The 23,073-nt window shown below is 36.3% G+C and overlaps 1 protein-coding gene across 4 annotated transcripts in view; it reads right to left on the minus strand.

Moving 5' to 3' along the window:
• Window positions 1-449: 449 nt before the first annotated feature.
• Window positions 450-23,073, minus strand: part of POLR3G (RNA polymerase III subunit G) — a 47,455-nt gene continuing 24,831 nt past the window's right edge. For 2 of the 4 annotated variants that reach the window (XM_033179153.1, XM_033179152.1), the window contains exons 6-8: window positions 13,202-13,284; window positions 8,545-8,691; window positions 450-2,838 (exon numbers count right to left, since the gene is read on the minus strand). In XM_033179153.1, the coding sequence (XP_033035044.1) occupies window positions 2,752-2,838; window positions 8,545-8,691; window positions 13,202-13,284 (317 nt within the window). In that variant the 3' untranslated portion in view covers window positions 450-2,751. The remainder of the gene's footprint in view (window positions 2,839-8,544; window positions 8,692-13,201; window positions 13,285-23,073) is intronic. The other 2 variants (XM_033179156.1, XM_033179155.1) reach the window with 1 other exon arrangement.

A 23,073-nucleotide genomic window follows, 5' to 3' on the forward strand; every position in this document is an offset into this window, starting at 1 on the left:
CCAAGCACGAATGATCACACTAAATTATAGTCTGCCAAATCTCTTAAGTTTGTTGTCGTAACTGTGTGTGTGTGTGCGTGTGCATGTGTGTTGCCATCTTGGCTCACTGAAGCCTCAACCTCCTGGGCTCAAGCAGTCCTCCCACCTCAGCTTCCTCTTGGCCCACGGAAGCCTTGACCTCCTGAGCTCAAACAGTCCTCCCACCTCAGCCTCCCGAGTAGCTGGGACTACAGGCACAGACCAGCATGCCCATCTCACAACTTTTTTGAATAATCATTACCCAGAGTTTTGTTGTTTGTGGTGATTGTTTATTCAAGAATATTTGGAACAAGCATCCCTGCTTAATAGATAGTTACTAGGTAAGATCTGTATTAACAAATTATTTTTCTCTACCAAATAAACATTTAAATAAGTTCAAAACAAAATATCTTACTATAAAATGAACACAATTTTGTCTTGTAAGAATTTAATGTGTAAATAAATACAGAAAAATAAGCATTACAGCAACCAAACAGTTTTGCTCATGATAGCAATTTTAAAGACACTTCAACAAATACTTTTATGTAACAGGCTAATTCTGCAAAATAACATTAACTTTTCTATGGAATAATTTCACAGTCTCAGATTTTAAGCCATAAAAATGAGATTCATGCTGGTAAAGCAACCTGCAAATCCTGCTTGTTCTCACAACTACTATACCCTAACATTGTAAAAAGATCTTTCAAAGGGGGAAAGAAGGCTCTGAAAGGGTATGGCTGGTACCTCCCACAGTAAATCCTTGCCCCAAGTGGCTGCCCTGCTAGCTTCAAGACTAAAATGGTCATGACAAATTCAAAGCTAAAAAAAGAAATAACCTTTATCTTCAGTGTATTTGCCTGGTTCAAGTGGTTATCTGCAGATTTATAATAAGTAGGTAAACAGAACAATATTGGTAAGATTTCTGAGAACTAAATGGTATTTGGCTCTGGTACTAAGGAGTTGAAAGAATAAAACACCTATATTAATTATCAACCGCAAATGACAACTTTTTGTGAAGTTTCTATTCTACGGCTTACTTTATTCATATATTCCATTTAGAATCTTAAAATTTTTTTGACAACTTCCTTTAAACAAGAAGTAATTCACAAATGGTTAACACAGCTCTAAACTAATAAGATAGGTCCTCACACCCATCTTGAATTTAAGAAAGTATTGCCATTGAAAGTGATCTTTTTCCTGAGAAATTCATGTTGCAAAATGGCACAAGACAATACACATTTTCTCCAATTTTCTGCATGAATACAAGATAGGAAAATAAGATTATATTTTGTGAGGAAAATAATGTTTCTTAAAATTGTGTTTCTTAAAATGTTTCTTAAAATTGTGTTTTCAGTTACTCTCCAAACTACAAATTTTTAGAGGGTGAGGGCCAAATGTAAATTAAGAACTGATCTTTAAGGCAAGAGAATGAATACATATGGTAAATTTTGGTTGGTGTTTAAACAATTTTTATAGGAAATTGTTTACAAGTGGAGAAACTAAGGCACAGAAACAACCAAGCTTAGGTTCAAGGTGGAGTTTAATAGTACAGGTAGAAACAGAATCTAGGGATCTGATTCTAACATTAGAGGATAATAATATCTTCCCAAAAGGGAAAAATAAAATTACTTCTTTTGGTAGATAACATTGATAAATCATTTTTGAAATATATAATATGAATTTCCTTGAAAATCTTTGGCATTTGTGAGAGTCTTTGTAGGCTCAGGTTTTTAGGTAATTTTTCCCAAAATATAAAGTTAGGAGAGCTAGCTTTAAAGTTAACAAAAAAATTAATCTTAATTTCAAAATGACCTGAGTTCATTTTGCGTTTTTATATAAATCAATTGTACAGCTTGAGTACTCTGAAACATAAAAGGCTACCACACTTCACTTCATAGAGTTCACACACATGCATTCTACATGATATTTATATGACCAGAACTTACTTCACATTTTATAAAATATAAAATTAAATAAAATGTCTTAGTCAAATTTTTCATAAGCCCAACTATTTGAAGATGTCAGTTATTACAGTGGAATGATTAATTCATATATCATACAGTATTTAGTCCCAAATTCAAGTATTTATAATATTCACCCCATGTGAGAGTTTCTTTATACTGGCTAAGAGTGAGTGGTGAAATTTATATTGCTCAGTTTGGTATTTTTCCCTGTGTGTATGTTTTCCATCACAAAACCTCTATCTCACAATTCTGTACTTTTAAGAGCTCAGGTAGGTTTATGTAGTCATAATGCAGTAGTCTAGAACGCACCATGTAAAGGTAAAAAATAAAATTATTTTCAAGTTTCTTTGTTTTTAAAGTGCTCCATGTGCTGTATTGTATCAACTTTCAGGTTATAGAAATCCATTATGACTAGCAGTAGTTTTACAAAAGATCAGCAGTTAAGCAAGAATGATTTCTTCAAGTACATATACATAGATTAAGAGAGCAAAAATTCTTTAGGCACATTCATATTCAAATAAAAAAAAAATCCATGAGAGTACGTAAGAGAGATGGCAGAGGTGTTTAGAAGGAATGTCAGAATGTCAGGTACTAATTTGTAAGGTAACCAGTATGTAAACTCAAAGTGGTTTTGAATATTTTGGTAACAAATATTTGTCCAAAACAAAACAAAACAAAAATAAGTATTTGTTCCTTATCAGAGACAAAATACAAATCAAGTCTGTCCAAATGTTCAGAAGCTGCGTCATATTTTTGAAAAATTTCATGCCTAATAGGTTGCTTCATCCATGTTGTCATCACTGTCTGCACCAAAATCATCTCCATCTTCAAAGTATGAATTAATGTAGTCATTTTCCTAAGTGAAATGATATATTCCTTTGTCAATATTAAAATGAATGAGTAGTAAGAAAAGTCTCTGCTTTTTTATCCGCTGCAAAAACACAACAGTTTTCACTTGTGTTTACCTGTGCTTTCTTCCTTAAGACCACCACCTCCCATTCTTGTCAGGCACCAACTAGCTAAGAGAACATGAAGGGTTGCCCATACCATCTCGATAGGACAATATAGCTACTAACACATTACAGCTTACTGGGATGATACATAGTTTAGTTAGCTAAACCTCTAAACACTTACCCAAAAAATGCACAGACACTCAAGAAAAAAAGCCAGTTTACATTAACATCCATTAGACTACCCCAGTACTGAGATTTTTAGTCACAAAGCATAACTGAGCATAAGCCAGAGACACTTTTACTTCCTAACCAAAAAAAAAAAAAAAAAAGCCTCATGATACCAAACCAAATCCAAAAGATACCTATATTATACTCTATCTAGGGCTTCTTAGTTTCTTTTTCCTGTGACTGAATGAGACTATCGTCCATGCAAATAACTCAGAAAATATCTGTGCTTTCTATCAAAAATTCAAAATCTTACTTTCTTATTTATTTATTTTTCTGGGCCTCCAGTATCTTGCAATCAAAAATCCACTTTGGATATAAATTAAACCTAAGAGTTATTAATCAGTTGCAATGTATGGATTGTATCTGAATTCTGTTTGAAACAAACAAACCTTTTGAGACAACCAAGAAAATTCAATACTGGCCTGATATTTGATGAAATTAAGAATTATATTTCATTGTATGGGGTGTTATAATGATACAGTGATGTTGCTAAAGAGCCCTTACTTATTTTTGAATCCATACTGAAATATTTGTGGATGAAATGATACGATGCCTAGGATTTTCTTTGCAATCCAAGGCACGTGGGGCACAGGGAATGGGATGGGTAGACAGGGAGGGATTGGGTAGATGAATGAGTGGTTGAAAGATTAGCTATGAATTGACCATTGTTAAAGCTGAGTGATAAGACCATGGGTGTTTCTTTTACTAGTCAGTACATTTTTGCACATGATTGAGATCTGCTATAAAAAGAGATTAATCTCCACATCTCTACTATCTATAGTAAGAAATACAGACTATTCTCAAATTTTATTAATTTTTTATAAATTTTATTTCTCATATCAATTTTATTAATTTTTTTCCAATGATTTTTTTGTTTGTTTTTGTGTTTTACTATCTGGATAGTGGGATTTTTTAATATAAATGTATTTACATAATGCAAGAAAAGTAACATGTATTATTCACTGTATATGCATTATTTAGATAGTTATCTCATTACTTTTTCTTCCCTAGATACTGTAAGTTTCTGCATCCAGCTAAGACCATTCCCATCTCTGGAAAGTTGGCCTGGCTTTTCTGGTGCCCAAAAACTTTGGCAATATTTAGACACCTGGGTGAAGCTTGGGGCCTGTATATCAGGGGAGGGTGGCATGGTTGAGAGTTCAAATGAGGTCTCATTGTAAAGGAGACCTTTGGTAAGAACACTTGTGTAGAAATAAAAGTAAGCCGATTTGTACATAAAGTGGAGATGAATAAGGAAAGGATACTCTAGTATTCTAAATCAAGCATATGTCACTTGTGTTTTAGACATGAATACCTCCTCCAAGTTCTGTTTAAGTGTTTCAAATTTGGTAATTGTGTAATGTTAGTAATCTTGATAGAGGTACCAGGTAGCGAAACCTATAATTTCAGTAGTGAAACTGATGGCTTAAATGGTTCTAGGCTCTCATTTGAGCCCTTGTGTTTTTCGTCAATTACAACATTCAAAAGATTGAAGAAAAGTCTTTATTTCCTTGATTTTACTAATAGGTGTTACCATATAATTTGCCGCATTTTATTCTTCAAAAGAAAATGCGCCATCAAATCCTCAATACATTGGATAAATTACCACAAATTTTAATTAATAATTGCTAAAAAGAGCAGAGAGGAATAATTTTAAATGTAGAAAGGTGTTAATGAAGATCTCCTTTCCAACCCTCACTCAGCCATACATGCAGAACACACATTTATCTATTAAAATGGGGAGTTTTTCTGTTGTTTTTGTTTGTTTGTTTTAAATGAAATGTTATAATAAACCCACTGGTGTTAATATTCTGCTAAGGCTCAATGAAGAATTCTAAAACTACTAGAATCCCAATGTTTCTTTTTGTTAAAGGAGATCTTAATTTCAACACAGATATAGTTCCATCTCAACTCAGTGCAAGCAGACATTGTCAACAGAGCATTGCAAATGCCAGTCTTGTCTAGAATATTGACCACACAAACTAGAACCTATAGCACCACCACCCTACTACCCCCATGGCAGTGTGACAACCAAATGTATCTCCAGACACTACTAAATATCCCTTCAAGAGTACTGAAAACCACTGGTTTACAGCAATAAGCTTTCAAATATGACCCAAACTTGGCTCTTCCATTCAAAGCAACTGAGCTTTCTAAAATATAAGCATCATTATACCATTCCACTGTTTAAAACCCCTCAATGCTCCCCACAGTGCTCAGGATAAAGTCAAATTTCTCAGCTTGACATTCAAAGTCCTTAATGACCTGCTCATCTCTCCAGCTTCATCTCTCAACATAAGCCCACTTACACCCTCTACTTCAGCCATACCAATTTATATGATCAGTTAAATTAAGATGCTACACTCTCATCACCTGCAAGCCTCTCTCCATGTTCTTTTTCTCCCTGTAAGTGTCCACTCCATTCCATGTTTCTATCTTGATGTGATTAGCTCTTCAGATCACCTAAATTGTCTTCCTTGAAATATCATCTTTGATATGCCTAAAATAGACTTTGGTGTGCCCATAGTATCTCTTATGTGCTGCTATAGCATCCTGTACTAACATATCAGCGTTATTCACTGTGTATTAACTGTTACCTTTCTTGTCTCTCTAGTGATTTCCCTGAGAGAAGAACTGTATCTTATCTTCATATTCCCATTGCCTAGTAGAATTCCAAGCACATACTTAGTGTACACTTACTATAGGTTGAATGAAAAAGAACTGAGGAGTTACACGTCTATACAGGGTAACTATGGGGAGGGATGCAATCAATCAGAGAGATTATGGCAAGAAAAAGCAGCCCAAGGGAAGAACCCTGAAGAATACTGACATTTAAAGACTAGAAAGAACTCAAGAGACTACAAAAATGTACCAGAAATAGGAGAAAAATGAGAAGCATCATGTAACAAAAATGAAGGGAAGCTAACATGTTTGTCTATGACTTAGCAATTAGCACAATCCCTGACATAAAAGATGCATATAATTGCTGAAAATTGTTGAATTTAAATAAAGGAAATTATAAATATATATATGTTGCCCAGGCTGGAGTGCAGTGGCACAATCTCGGCTCACTGCAACCTCTGCGTCCTGGGTTCAAGCGATTCTCCTGCCTCAGCCTCCCAAGTAGCTGAGATTACAGGCACCTTCCACCATGCCTAATTTTTGTATTTCTAGTAGAGACTGGGTTTCACCATGTTGGCCAGGCTGGTCTCGAACTCCTGACCTCGTGATCCACCTGCCTTGGCCTCCCAAAGTGCTGGGATTACACAGTAAGCCACTGTGCTTGGCCAGGAAATAGTATTTTAATAATAGAGCTATCAGAAGTGTTAAATACTGCAGAAAAGTTAAGTGACATAAAGGCTAAAATTTGTCTATGGTGAGTGTGGTAGCAATAATTTCTTTCTTTAAGCTACTTCTATTTGTCAAAAGCAATAATTTGAATAGGATGGAGGTGAAACTAAGATTGAAAAGAGCTAATGGCGGGGGAGGGGGAGGGTGATGACAGCTAAAGAAGCTTTCCAAGAGATGGCATGAGGGAGAATGTAGACACCATATTTTACAATGGGAAATGAACATGTTTTAATTCATGAATGGAAGAGACAGACAGAAAAAGAGGTTAAAAATATGGAAAGGGAAATGACCTGAGGACTATGGTTCCAAAAAAGGATAGGACCATTAGCCCCAAATAGGATAAAGGGGATTTCCTCCCTTGATTTAAAAAAAAAAAAAAAAAAAAAAGAGGAGGAGGAAGGAAGACACTGAGTTTGCAGGCAGAGGACATGAAATTAATAGAGTTTCCTCTTGATGACTTCATTTCCTGTATGGAGGTACTATCATCTGCGAAGAGTGAAAGAAAAGTAGTAAACAAAGAGAAATAAGAAGAAAGTTGATTTAAAATAATTGCTGTAAAGAGCTGACTTAAAAAGAGAAATAGGAAACATGTTAGCCAGAAAAATGAGGCTAGTGTTTTTTGAGGGGCATCAATTTCTGTGATTCCCAAGAAATGCTCAATAGGTCAGATTTGAAAGGGGAAAGAGATAGAGAATGGAAATGATCAAAGTTGGCTTTGGTCTAGAGTGTGCGCTGGGAGGACAAGAGACAAGAATAATGGCAAAAAAGAAGATAAAGGGTGAGTAAGGGTCTAAGTTTCTTAGAAAAGAAAATTAAAACAGAGAACCAGTAAAGGGGAAAGAGATGATCAGAAGTACCGACAGTCTCAATCGTGTCAGAGAGCAATGGAAATAAAAACATGAATGATCTGAAAAAAAGGCTGGAGACAAATGTGATCTACCACAAATTGACATATTTAATTTTTAAATGTTTAGACTTAAAATTTATCTGAAAGAATAGACAGAATATTCAGGAAAATTGTGAAAACAAAAGAGCAGCATGGAAGACATGCTCTACAAGCATAAACAATCAGAAGCTTCTACTACTTGGAACAGCTTAGTGTTGATTCAAAATAGATCAATGGAACAGAGAACAGAGGTAGAAATGGGAATCTAATAGCTGATATAGGAAGAATTTCATAATCAATGAGGAAAGCAAATCATTGAAGAAATGAGCTTAGCAGCTGGCTAGCCACTTGGAAACAGATAAAAAATGTATCCATACTACTCTGTTTATATCAATATAAATTTCAAAAGATAGCAAATTTAACGCAAAATAAATATAGTAAAGATTTCATAGTTGGAACAGTTTCTGAAGAAGCAAATTTGAGAATGTGGTAGAAGAGGCTGAAATGGAATGAAGACAAAGGTCACCAGAATAGAGAAGAAACTCTCCACCTAGGGTTACTGTCTGAGGTGTCTACAAAGTCCCAACGAGGCTGTGGTCTGCAAAGTTACCCTGCTAAAAATACCTGATTGACTCCAGCGAATTCTGAAATGTACTATGTGCATTTCATTCTAAAAGTTAGGCATCCCAAATCGAAAACACAGGGTCCTGACTCAGCCAGATACCTGAGGTTAAATTATCAATGTTCTCTGATAGTGTCCACACGCACTTTGGAATTTTGAAACACACTGCAGGGATTCTCCTCTAGACCTATGTGGTTAAGCTCTCCGTTACCTGAATTGCTGACTTAAATTTTTATGTTGTTAAATCTTAACTGCACTAATCTGATCAATCTCCTTAACTTGCAGATTTATACTTACAAAGCTGCCAATCAAGTTATTTTTATCTCCTATATTCAATTTGACATCATTATAATTTCAATGCTATAATAGTTTTCTTGATAGCAAGGAACTGATGCCATTGATAATAATATACTTCTGGTTCCCATCATCTTGGTTTCTGTTTGTTGATTTTAGTACATACTATATATATGATTCCTTATTATATAAGCCTTATTTTGCTGCCATCCCCAAATGAACCATTACCTCTTCTTGCTCTTCTTCATCATATTCCTCCTGTTCTGCAGCATCATCGTCATCGTCATCATCACCTTCTTTACTTTTCTCTTTGCTTCCTTCTTTATCTTCATTTTCCTCATCTGATTTTTCACCATTGTCTCTTTTTTCCAATTCCTGGTATAAGCGTGTTTCATTAATTTGTATGGAAACCACTAGACTGCTGACTTCCCTGCTTAGCCTTAAGGGAACAGTTATGTATCACCTTATTCTAATCCCATCTTAACACCACCTCCAGGTCACCACTAGGAAACTATCAGTCAACTCAAGAAAGAAGGAATTTACTATCTCACCATTAAACCAGCATTTTCTTTGATTTTGTTACTTAATAATTGGGTTTCAGATTAATACTGGGCTTATCAGCTCTAATGCACAATGCTTAATTTCCCTCCTACCTTCTCTTTTTTTTTGAGAGGAAGTCTCGCTCTGTCACCCAGGCTGGAGTGCAGTGGCACGATCTCGGCTCACTGCAACCTGCTCCTCTTGGGTTCAAGTGATTCTCCTGCTTCAGCTTCCTGAGTAGCTGGGACTACAGGCGCACACCACCAAGCCTGGCTAATTTTTTAGTAGAGACAGGGTTTCTCCATGTTGGCCATGCTGGTCTCGAACTCCTGGTCTCAAGAGATCTGCCCACCTTAGCCTCCCGAAGTGCTGGGATTACAGGCATGAGCCACAGTACCTCGCGGTCTATCCTACCTCCTTCTAAAATATTTGAGGTGACTTAGTTTATGGAGAACTTTTAGAATGTTATTCTGTTTTCCTTCTAACATAAAAGGAGAAAAAATAAGGTAATAGTATTTCAAAATGTCTATGTTCCACTTTATACATGAGACCATTTAACACTATTATAATAGCAAGTCATCCTGGGCTAGATTATCCTAGTTGCATTTTATCTGTGTCTTTATCTCTTTTCTCTCTCATTATTTACTTCCTGTTGCCAGGAATTCTTGTTTCTTATTATATCTGGCAGATGGAGAAGAAAAAGAGAAATTAAAACTCAAATCACAGTCAATACTAGCAATTATTAGAAACTCTAAAAGAGAAGACAAAAGAGAGATGCAGTTTGGAAAGCTTTGATTCCATAAGAGTTCCACTTACCCACAAGTGGAACCATCAGGGAATAGTACACAAAATTAACTTTAAAATTACATCTTTGTATTTTTATTAGGACTACCAACAATTTTTTTCATTTAATAAAAAGTGACCTATGTTCATTACTGTCACTATCTGTTCACTAAATTGTACTATGCTCAATTTGCACATATGACAGAATTTCACAAGTTTTCCAGGAGTCAATAATTTCACATATTAATACTCATAATTAAGGCATAAATCACCTCAGCTAAAATGTGATTAGTCCCCTAAACAGAAATTGGAATATTAATGCATGAATCTGCAAACACTCCATCTCTATTATAAGGTATTTGCTTTGTAGACTACATATAGAGAGAAGACAGGTTTTATATCTGGAGTAACTACAACTTAGCTATTCCTTTATTGGTTCTTAAATGCGTATCTTTAAAAATCGTAATTAATTCAAATTTGAATTTAAGGAAACCAAGACAATAGAGAGACTACATTAGATAGGCTCAATTTCTAATCAAAATTCAAACTCCACCTTTCCTGTCTGCTTAACCCACTTAGGCAGAACAAATAACACCAAGGTAATAGACATAAGATGATTTATCTTGATACTGACTCATATGTTGTCTTATTTGAGTTATTACTACAATATAATGTGTGCAATTTTTCCAAATGGCAATCCTTTTGGAAAAGTGCAAGTAAAGTGTGCTTATGGATCTTTTGCAGCATCTATAATAAGATATACACACATATATGATGCTATGTTAATATTATAACTTTTTTTTTATATTTTAATCAGATCACAGTAAAAAGACCTGCAACCAATAAGTTTGTGTAGCTAATAGGAAATTGTAGCGCCATATTTATTTAGCTCCGTGCAGGGTACACACTATGTCTAAAAAATCATGCTATTATTTTATAATCAAGAACATAGTTATTTAAACCAGTTATGTAAAAGTACTTTTTTTTTTTTTGGAGAAGGAGTCTTGCTCCGTCACCCAGCTGGAGGGCAGTGGTACGATCTCGACTCACTGCAAGCTCCACCTCCCGGGTTCACATCATTCTCCTGCCTCAGCCTCCCGAGTAGCTGGGACTACAGGCGCCCGCTACCATGCCCGGCTAATTTTTTTGTATTTATAGTAGAGACGAGGTTTCACTGTGTTAGTCAGGATGGTCTCGATCTCCTGACCTCATGATCAACCTGCCTCGGCCTCCCAAAGTACTGGGATTACAGGCATGAGCCACCACGCCTGGCCAAAAGTACTTTTTAAATACAGTATTCATTCAGTGCCACATAGAACTAGGAAGTCTATATTTCTATTATTGCTATCTCAAATGTCTTTAAAAAAAATTCTCATCTTTATTTCCACCACATAGATCTAAATCAGACTCATAAAATAGGTTAAAAATAGCAGATTTATAGAACTTTTTAATAAAACCTGATCTCAAAGTCACATACATTGTCTCACTGCTTCATTCCTTTTGCATTAAGCTACTAGTTTCAGCTCTTCTACTTACTAGTCTCTATTTTCTCTCCTGTTGAGATTTAACCATCTAACCTTACTACTTTACAGATTTAAGAATAAAATGAATACTATAAAGACACTGAAAACAGTGTTCAATTATGGACAGAGAGCAGTTCTTCTGGTTTAAATATTATACAGCCTTACAGGCACCATACAGAGCCTCCTGTTATGCAGAAAAAAGAAACCTCAGACATTAGTTTACCACTAATTACTCACACATTAATCATGAGATTTGAATGTATGTCACTCCCTATCCATCCATTAATGTTCTATTATAAAAAAATTTGGAACTGCTTTTGCTGAAAAAATCAGCAATAAGAGAGTCATCTGGGAACTATTTTTGTTCTACTAAACTCATTGGTATTTCTAGATTTAAATTTCCAGTTTTGCCAGTGTGTGTCCTGAAAAAGGTGTTTAAATGTAGAGAATATGGAAACACAATTTGTTACCAGGAGAAACCACACCAGAGGTCCAGATCAATCTTCCTTACAGCACATGTCATCTTAGCAAGTTTTCTCCAGGAAGCTTTAAGCATAGCCAGAACCTGAGTTCAATCAATACAAACTGGCTAGAACTGCAATCCCATCATTCCAGTATAGTTAAACCTGACAGTTATCACTGCTCCTTCGTCAGTACTCTGGCTTTATTTTTCAGACATGTTATCTCTAACTCAAGTACTGGTCAAATAATAAAATAAAAATATGAGTTTCCACTACCAAGTAGCTGTGCCTACTTGGCCAGGCAAGTAAAAAATTTAAAGCCTTGACTTCCTCATCTGTAAAGAAGAAATAATACCCACCTCTCCTTGTTGTTATGAACTTTTATGAACATAACATATGTAAAGAGCTCATCAAGGAGGCTGGCACAGAATAAGTTTCAATAAAGTGTTAGCTGTTACTGTCATCATCATCATCAAAGCAAGACAATGCATGCACTGATAATGGTAGTTAATTGGTATAATCTCCATAAGGAGCAATGTAACAATAGCTATCCATTTCATACAGTGCACATAAGTACTGACCAAATACTTGTAGAAAGCTACCCTACATATGTGAAATGACATACTTAACATGAATTCATTGCAGCATTGTTAATAACAGCAAAACACTAGATGAAACATAATGTCTGTATGTCCAATTATGTAGGACATTAATTAAATAAATTACAGTTCATTTTTATAGTGCAGCCAAAAAAAAGAAAAGGATGAGGTAACTCTACAGAGACTGATATGGAACCACATCCAAGGTATTTTGTTAAGTGATAAAAAGAAAATGCAGAATATAATATGCTACCTCTGTCTTTAAAAAGAAAAAAAAAACCTCGTATTTGCTATGTATGAAATACTTCTGAAAAATACATATAAGAAACTAGTAACATTGGTTGTCTATAGGAAGGGAACTAGATGACTAGGGAAAGGAATAGGAGGGAAAATTTTCAGTGTTTTAACCTTCTGAATCTTATTTTTTTTATTTTTGAAATATTTAAATTTTTAAAATTTTCAGTGTTTTAACCTTCTGAATCTTACATTTTTATTTGTGAAATATTTAGATAAAGAAGGCTATAAAAATAAGTTCTATAAAATACAGTTTTCCCTCAATATTCAATACTTAACATAAGACCAAAAAAGCTTTTAAACAGTACATATCAACCAACAGGAGGAAAAATGAGAGGTTTTTAAAAGAATTATATATGTAACTCTTTGTAAAACTTTTTCATGTTTCTCTCCCCCTGCATGATTCAAATACAAGCCGAAAGGGGGATACAGTGAAAAAGAAAGAGGTGACAGAAGATGAGGTAAGTGGCCAGGCAAGTGCTAACGAAGGACAGGACAGACCCTCCATATCTCCCAGCCCACAAAGTTCAAACCTTCCCAGTTACCTTATACGCTGGGTTCGCTTCTGCCAAATTTACATTATTAAAAAGTAAGAGAATGCTGAAAGGTTGAAACAAGAAAGCAAAAGGAGGTAGGATCTTTTACATTTTTTCAGTTCACTTGTATAGTAAGAAGAAAACCTTACCTCAATTTTTTTCAACACATCTGCAGTATTAGTGAGTGATGTGCCTTTCCCTGCATCTTTTGCCTTTTTGGGTTTTGGGCCTGCTGAAGTAAAACCACCAGTTAACACATTTTTCTGCAACTGCAACTGTGTATTGTATTTCCTTGTCTTTGCGTATGCTATCCAGCATTGTGCTACTGCATCCTAGGCAGTCACATAGTTTCCAGAGTAAATTAATTTTCTCAAAGAATAAACAAATCACACCTCACCAATTTTCCAATGATGAGGAATAAATGATGATCACTTAATAGGATTTTTCTTTTTTTAAGACTGAAGTATATTTTTTACTAGTACTGAAAATTGGTACTGGCAATTAATATCATTAGGGCCAAAACTGCTAAAATGTTGCCTCATAGACAAGTACCAAGAGTATAGTGAAAGGCTCCCACAAATCCACCTGCACTGGCTTCTCCTTCACTGATAAGTGTACTTCATTCTAACCAGAGGAACCTTACCAGGTGTGCAAAATAAAAAGGAAGTGCAGGATAAATATTCTTTTCGGCTTTAAAGTCAACTACAGATGTGTGATCCTCTAGGACATGACCAGTATCATTCAAGCACAAGTATTTTATTATGAAAATAATATACTTGCCCAATAAAAACCAATGGTATAAAAGACAGAAGATAAATTGCCATATCTCAAAATTCTGCATTCAAGCCAAATATGATTATATGCTGTATCTTTCAAGTAAAATAAAAATATGTCTGCCTTAAATACATATGTGCAAAAAATGTAAATTGTGTATGTACTTCAAATATGTGCATTTGCCAATGGTGAAAGAGATGACAGTGCAACACACAAGTATCTTTGCAATAAAGATTACAATAGTTAAACTGAATACACTCATCATATGAATCTGAAAATTCAAAAGCATGTAAGTGAAATAAAATGTTGTAATGGCTTTGGGCTACATAATTTCTTTTTTCTACTCCTATCAAAAATATTGCATTTTGAGGCTATTCTGAAAGTGCAGGGTGTAGAGAACTATTTCACATATAAATTCTGCCAGTTAGTTACCAAAGCAATATGATAAGCTACAAAATCGTCCCATTGTGGTCAGAGAGTATTATAGTTCTTTTCCAAAATAAAACTAAACACTTAGAAATTACTTTGTAAGAGGAAAATGTGGCTCAGGAAGATGTAATTTTGTTAAAGATTAACATTTAACCTACAAAAGAAAATTTTTAGATTGTGGTAGATAACCCATAACTGATGGAATTACAATTTACTGTGTGTGTTTTTTTTATTTTTATTTTTTTATTATACTTTAAGTTCTAGGGTACATGTGCATAACGTTTATATCATGTATAACTCCCCAATGCAATCCCTCCCTCCTCCCCCCTCCCCCTGATAGGCCCCAGTGTGTGATGTTCCCCTTCCCGAGTCCAAGTGATCTCATTGTTCAGTTCCCACCTATGAGTGAGAACATGCAGTGTTTGGTTTTCTCTTCTTGTGATAGTTTGCTAAGAATGATGGTTTCCAGCTGCATCCATGTCCCTACAAAGGACGCAAACTCATCCTTTTTTATGGCTGCATAGTATTCCATGGTGTATATGTGCCACATTTTCTTAATCTAGTCTGTCACAGATGGACATTTGGGTTGATTCCAAGTCTTTGCTATTGTGAATAGTGCCGCAATAAACATACGTGTGCATGTGTCTTTGTAGTAGAGTAATTTATAATCCTTTGGGTATATACCCAGTAGTGGGATGGCTGGGTCATATGCTACATCTAGTTCTAGATCCTTGAGGAATCGCCATACTGTTTTCCATAATGGTTGAACTAGTTTACAATCCCACCAACAGTGTAAAAGTGTTCCTATTTCTCCACATCCTCTCCAACATCTGTTGTTTCATACTGAATTGCCCTTCAGGGAATTACTGAGCTCAGAGCTCCCAAACATACGCATTAGTGAGGTTCCTCAAACAAAAGTAGTAGTTAAATTTAATGATGGGTAACTTTCTCTGACCCCCTTGAGGGCAAAGACTGTTTAATATGAACTGTAACAAATAAAATATAGCATCACTTATGAACAAGATCTCAATAAATATTGTAATATTAATGCCAAAAAACATTAGCTAAGAATGTATTCTACTTACATCACGAAGTCTTTTTCTAAGAACTTTTTTAATCAAATTATTTAATTTCATAACATAAACCTTTGTTAAAGGGATACTAGAGAATATGGTCAGGTAAGTAAACTAATTTTTTTTCCCCATCTTTGACCAAGTATCTGCATATATTTGAATAGTTTCTTTTAACACATGGCAGTAGCTGGTTCTTCAAGAAACAACTGTTTTCAGCCTTTGACTCTACTGTTATTACTGTTTACTTCTATGTAAATCAATGGAGGACATCTTAACAAAAAGAAGAGTCCAAGCCTATCAGAAACAAGACATAAAAATTACACAATATGTAACAAAAAAATACTAGAGCAACATGAGAAACAAAGTTTCATTGTTGCTTTGTTTATTAAAAAATGGAAATCCTGATACATTGGGAGCTTTTACTAATGATTAATTTGGGTATAAAATCCCAGGGATGACATATTTGAAAACGTTAACTCCTCCAAAATGAACACATTCTTTTCAGCTTTAAAGTCAACTACAGATGTGTGATCCTCTAGGACATGACCAGTATCATTCATGCACAGGTATTTTATTATGAAAATAATATATTTGCCCAATAAAAACCAACAGTATAAAAGACAATATAAATTGTCATATTTCAAAATATTCTACATGCAAGCTAAATATGATTATATACTGTATCTTTAAAATAAAATAAAAATACACATGTGCAAAAAATGTAAATTGTGTATGTACTTCAAATATGTGCATTGTATTGTATGTCAATTATATCTCAATAAAGGTGTTAAAAAGGGGAATGGGAATTCCTTCTCTTCTCTTCTGTTAGTTGATAACCCCACTGTTCTTAACCTCGCTGGCTACCTTCCTTTTTCACTCTTCACTCTTCATAGCAAAATTCTAAGAAGACTCATGTATGCTAGCTGTCTCCATTTCCTAAGCTCCATTTACCGCTTAAGCCATTCCAATGTGGATTCTACCTCTGCGAATCTTTCAAAAAGCTCTCACTGAGGTCACCAATAACTTACACGTCAAAAATGAGCGAACATTTTCCTGTCTTCATCCTATTTGACCTCTTAGCAGCAATGTCTAACATCTTTTAACATTGTTGACCACCTTCTGAAATACCAGACTATCTTGTGTAACTCTGCTCTCCTGGTTCTCCTCCTCCCTCTCTCTTTCCAGTTTCCTTCTTTGCCAGTCAGTCTCCTCTACCAGCCCATTAAATGTTGGCATTCCTATAAGCTCAGGTTTAGGCCCTCCTTTCTTCTAATTATCTAATTCTGCTCTAGACCATCTCACCCTTTCTTTTGGTCTCAATGATCGTATCTCTGATAATGACTACAGTCTCCATTTTGAGGTCCATTCCCCTGTGTCTAACAATATATTTAACATTTCTATTTGTATATTTCAAAGGAACCATAAGTAACACTTTTGAACTGAACTCTGATTTTCTCTCACAAACCTATTATTTCCCTATTTCCTCTCCCATAACTGTGTCTCAGTAAACTCCTACTCATCCTTCAATCTCAACTCCAATTCCATTTCCTCAAAGAACCCTTCCCAATGAGGACAGTGTGTTTTTGTTTAATGATTTTACCCCATTTGACTACACGCTCCATGAAGGCAAGGATTATTCCCACTTTGCTCAGTTTTATTCCTGTCAACACAATGTCTGGCAATAATAGATACCTATTTACTGAATGAAATTACTAAAGGAAAACAAACTGCAAACATTCACTTTGGCATTCTTCTATACAACATAAAGCTCTGTTTTATTGGTTTCCCAATTTTAAAATGTTTTAGTAATAATTCATAATATAGACCTCTGGGGACAGGGCACAGCTAAAAAAAAAACAGGGGAAGCAGCAGAGGCCTGTGCAGACCCGAACGACAATGTCTGACAGCTTTGAAGAGAGCAGTGGATCTCCCAACACGGAGGTTGAGATCTGAGAACGGACAGACTGCCTGCTCAAGTGGGTCCCTGACCCCTGAGTAGCCTAACTGGGAGACATCCCCCACTAGGGGCAGTCTGACACCCCACACCTCACAGGGTGCAGTACACCCCTGAGAGGAAGCTTCCAAAGTAAGAATCAGACAGGTACACTCGCTGTTCAGCAATATTCTATCTTCTGCAACCTCTGTTGCTGATACCCAGGCAAACAGGGTCTGGAGTGGACCTCAAGCAATCTCCAGCAGACCTACAGCTGAGGGTCCCGACTATTAGAAGGAAAACTATCAAACAGGAAGAACACCTATACCAAAACCCCATCAGTACGTCACCATCATCAAAGACCAGAGACAGATAAAACCACAAAGATGGGGAAGAAGCAGGGCAGAAAAGCTGGAAATTCAAAAAATAAGAGCGCATCTCCTCCTGTAAAGGAGCGCAGCTCATCGCCAGCAACGGATCAAAGCTGGTCAGAGAATGACTTTGATGAGATGAGAGAAGAAGGCTTGAGTCCATCAAACTTCTCAGAGCTAAAGGAGGAATTACGTACCCAGCGCAAAGAAACTAAAAATCTTGAAAAAAGAGTGGAAGAATTGATAGCTAGAATAATTAATGCAGAGAAGGTCATAAATGAAATGACAGAGATGAAAAGCATGACACGAGAAATACGTGACAAATCCACAAGCTTCAGTAACCGACTCGATCAACTGGAAGAAAGAGTATCAGAGATTGAGGATCAAATGAATGAAATGAAGCGAGAAGAGAAACCAAAAGAAAAAAGAAGAAAAAGAAATGAACAAAGCCTGCAAGAAGTATGGGATTATGTAAAAAGACCAAATCTACGTCTGATTGGGGTGCCTGAAAGTGAGGGGGAAAATGGAACCAAGTTGGAAAACACTCTTCAGGATATCATCCAGGAGAACTTCCCGAACCTAGTAGGGCAGGCCAACATTCAAATTCAGGAAATACAGAGAACACCACAAAGATACTCCTCCAGAAGAGCAACTCCAAGACACATAATTGCCAGATTCACCAAAGTTGAAATGAAGGAAAAAATCTTAAGGGCAGCCAGAGAGAAAGGTCGGATTACCCACAAAGGGAAGCCCATCAGAATAACAGCAGACCTCTCGGCAGAAACTCTACAAGCCAGAAGAGAGTGGGGGCCAATATTCAACGTTCTTAAAGAAAAGAATTTTAAACCCAGAATTTCATATCCAGCCAAACTAAGTTTCATCAGTGAAGGAGAAATAAAATCCTTTACAGATAAGCAAATGCTTAGAGATTTTGTCACCACCAGGCCTGCCTTACAAGAGACCCTGAAGGAAGCCCTAAACATGGAAAGGAACAACCGGTACCAGCCATTGCAAAAACATGCCAAAATGTAAAGACCATCGAGGCTAGGAAGAAACTGCATCAACTAATGAGCAAAATAAACAGTTAATATCATAATGTCAGGATCAAGTTCACACATAACAATATTAACCTTAAATGTTAATGGACTAAATGCTCCAATTAAAAGACACAGACTGGCAAACTGGATAAAGAGTCAAGACCCATCAGTCTGCTGTATTCAGGAGACCCATCTCACATGCAGAGACATACATAGGCTCAAAATAAAGGGGTGGAGGAAGATCTACCAAGCAAATGGAGAACAAAAAAAAGCAGGGGTTGCAATACTAGTCTCTGATAAAATAAACTTTAAACCATCAAAGATCAAAAGAGACGAAGAAGGCCATTACATAATGGTAAAGGGATCAATTCAACAGGAAGAGCTAACTATTCTAAATATATATGCACCCAATACAGGAGCACCCAAATTCATAAAGCAAGTCCTTAGAGACTTACAAAGAGACTTAGACTCCCATACAATAATGGGAGACTTCAACACTCCACTGTCAACATTAGACAGATCAACGAGACAGAAAGTTAACAAGGATATCCAGGAATTGAACTCATCTCTGCACCAAGCGGACCTAATAGACATCTATAGAACTCTCCATCCCAAATCAACAGAATATACATTCTTCTCAGCACCACATCGCACTTATTCCAAAATTGACCACATAATTGGAAGTAAAGCACTCCTTAGCAAATGTAAAAGAACAGAAATTAGAACAAACTCTCTCTCAGACCACAGTGCAATCAGACTAGAACTCAGGACTAAGAAATTCAATCAAAACCGCTCAACTACATGGAAACTGAACAACCTGCTCCTGAATGACTACTGGGTACATAACGAAATGAAGGCAGAATTAAAGATGTTCTTTGAAACCAATGAGAACAAAGATACAACATACCAGAATCTCTGGGACACATTTAAAGCAGTGTGTAGAGGGAAATTTATAGCACTAAATGCCCACAAGAGAAAGCTGGAAAGATCTAAAATTGACACTCTAACATCACAATTAAAAGCACTGGAGAAGCAAGAGCAAACACATTCAAAAGCTAGCAGACGGGAAGAAATAACTAAGATCAGAGCAGAACTGAAGGAGATAGAGACACAAAAAACCCTCCAAAAAATCAATGAATCCAGGAGTTGGTTTTTTGAAAAGATCAACAAAATTGACAGACCGCTAGCAAGACTAATAAAAAAGAAAAGAGAGAAGATTCAAATAGAAGCAATAAAAAATCATAAAGGGGATATCACCACAGACCCCACAGAAATACAAACTACCATCAGAGAATACTATAAACACCTCTACGCAAATCAACTAGAAAATCTAGAAGAAATGGATAATTTCCTGGACACTTACACTCTTCCAAGACTGAACCAGGAAGAAGTTGAATCCCTGAATAGACCAATAGCAGGCTCTGAAATTGAGGCAATAATTAATAGCCTACCAACCAAAAAAAGTCCAGGACCAGATGGATTCACAGCTGAATTCTACCAGAGGTACAAAGAGGAGCTGGTACCATTCCTTCTGAAACTATTCCAATCAATATAAAGAGAGGGAATCCTCCCTAACTCATTTTATGAGGCCAACATCATCCTGTATATACCAAAGCCTGGCAGAGACACAACAAAAAAAGAAAATTTTAGACCAATATCCCTGATGAACATCGATGCAAAAATCCTCAATAAACTGGCAAACCGGATTCAGCAGCACATCAAAAAGCTTATCCATCATGATCAAGTGGGCTTCATCCCTGGGATGCAAGGCTGGTTCAACATACACAAATCAATAAACGTAATCCAGCATATAAACAGAACCAAAGAAAAGAACCACATGATTATTCAATAGATGCAGAAAAGGCTTTTGACAAAATTCAACAGCCCTTCATGCTAAAAACGCTCAATAAATTCCGTATTCATGGAACGTACCTCAAAATAATAAGAGCTATTTATGACAAACCCACAGCCAATATCATACTGAATGGGCAAAAACTGGAAAAATTCCCTTTGAAAACTGGCACAGACAGGGATGCCCTCTCTCACCACTCCTATTCAACATAGTCTTGGAAGTTCTGGCTAGGGCAATCAGGCAAGAGAAAGAAATAAAGGGTATTCAGTTAGGAAAAGAAGAAGTCAAATTGTCCCTTGTTGCAGATGACATGATTGTATATTTAGAAAACCCCATTGTCTCAGCCCAAAATCTCCTTAAGCTAATAAGCAACTTCAGCAAAGTCTCAGGATACAAAATTAATGTGCAAAAATCACAAGCATTCTTATACACCAGTAACAGACAAACAGAGAGCCAAATCAGGAATGAACTTCCATTCACAATTGCTTCAAAGAGAATAAAATACCTAGGAATCCAACTTACAAGGGATGTAAAGGACCTCTTCAAGGAGAACTACAAACCACTGCTCAGTGAAATCAAAGAGGACACAAACAAATGGAAGAACATACCATGCTCATGGATAGGAAGAATCAATATCGTGAAAATGGCCATACTACCCAAGGTTATTTATAGATTCAATGCCATCCCCATCAAGCTACCAATGAGTTTCTTCACAGAACTGGATAAAACGGCTTTAAAGTTCATATGGAACCAAAAAAGAGCCCGCATTGCCAAGACAATCCCAAGTCAAAAGAATAAAGCTGGAGGCATCACACTACCTGACTTCAAACTATACTACAAGGCCACAATAACCAAAACAGCATGGTACTGGTACCAAAACAGAGATATAGACCAATGGAATAGAACAGAGTCCTCAGAAATAATACCACACATCTACAGCCATCTGATCTTTGACAAATCTGAGAGAAACAAGAAATGGGGAAAGGACTCCCTATTTAATAAATGGTGCTGGGAAAATTGGCTAGCCATAAGTAGAAAGCTGAAACTGGATCCTTTCCTTACTCCTTATATGAAAATTAATTCAAGATGGATTAGAGACTTAAATGTTAGACCTAATACCATAAAAACCCTAGAAGAAAACCTACGTAGTACCATTCAGGACATAGGCATGGCCAAGGACTTCATGTCTAAAACACCAAAAGCAACGGCAGCAAAAGCCAAAATTGACAAATGGGATTTAATTAAACTAAAGAGCTTCTGCACAGCAAAAGAAGCTACCATCAGAGTGAACAGGCAACCTACAGAATGGGAGAAAATTTTTACAATCTACTCATCTGACAAAAGGCTAATATCCAGAACCTACAAAGAACTTAAACAAATTTACAAGAAAAAATCAAACAACCCCATCAAAAAGTGGGCAAAGGATATGAACAGACACTTCTTGAAAGAAGACATCTTTGCAGCCAACAGACACATGAAAAATGCTCATCATCACTGGCCATCAGAGAAATGCAAATCAAAACCACAATAGGATACCATCTCACACCAGTTAGAATGGCAATCATTAAAAAGTCAGGCAACGACAGGTGCTGGAGAGGATGTGGAGAAACAGGAACACTTTTACACTGTTGGTGGGATTGTAAACTAGTTCAACCATTATGGAAAACAGTATGGCGATTCCTCAAGGATCTAGAACTAGATGTAGCATATGACCCAGCCATCCCACCACTGGGTATATACCCAAAGGATTATAAATCATGCTGCTATAAAGACACATGCACACGTATGTTTATTGCGGCACTATTCACAATAGCAAAGACTTGGAATCAACCCAAATGTCCATCTGTGACAGACTGGATTAAGAAAATGTGGCACATATACACCATGGAATATCATGCAGCCATAAAAAAGGATGAGTTTGCGTCCTTTGTAGGGACATGGATGCAGCTGGAAACCATCATTCTCAGCAAACTATCACAAGAACAGAAAACCAAACACCGCATGTTCTCACTCATAGGTGGGAACTGAACAATGAGATCACTTGGACTCGGGAAGGGGAACATCACACACCAGGGCCTATCATGGGGAGGGGGGAGGGAGGAGGGATTGCATTGGGAGTTATACCTCATATAAATGATGAATTGATGGGTGCTGACGAGTTGATGGGTGCAGCACACCAACATGGCACAAGTATACATATGTAACAAACCTGCACATTATGCACATGTACCCTAAAACTTAATAATAAAAAAAAATAATTCATAATGTAGCCAGTATAATAAAAAATCTGCAATTATGCCAATGAAAAAGTCCACAGTAATTGAAGAGTCTTTCTTAGCATCTCCACAATTCCACAACTAAAGGAAAATCCTAAGTGAATAAATACAGAAAACCAAATATTGCATGTTCTCACTTATAAGTGGGTGCTAAACACTGAGCACACATGGACATAAACATGGGAACAATAGACACAGTGAACTACTGAAGTTGGGAGGGGAGGACGGAGTGGAGTGGGTTAACTACCTATTAGGTAGTACACTCACTACCTGGGT

Source organism: Trachypithecus francoisi, unplaced genomic scaffold (genome assembly GCF_009764315.1).
Source record: "Trachypithecus francoisi isolate TF-2019V2 unplaced genomic scaffold, Tfra_2.0 Lachesis_group2, whole genome shotgun sequence".
Classification (NCBI taxonomy): domain Eukaryota; kingdom Metazoa; phylum Chordata; class Mammalia; order Primates; family Cercopithecidae; genus Trachypithecus; species Trachypithecus francoisi.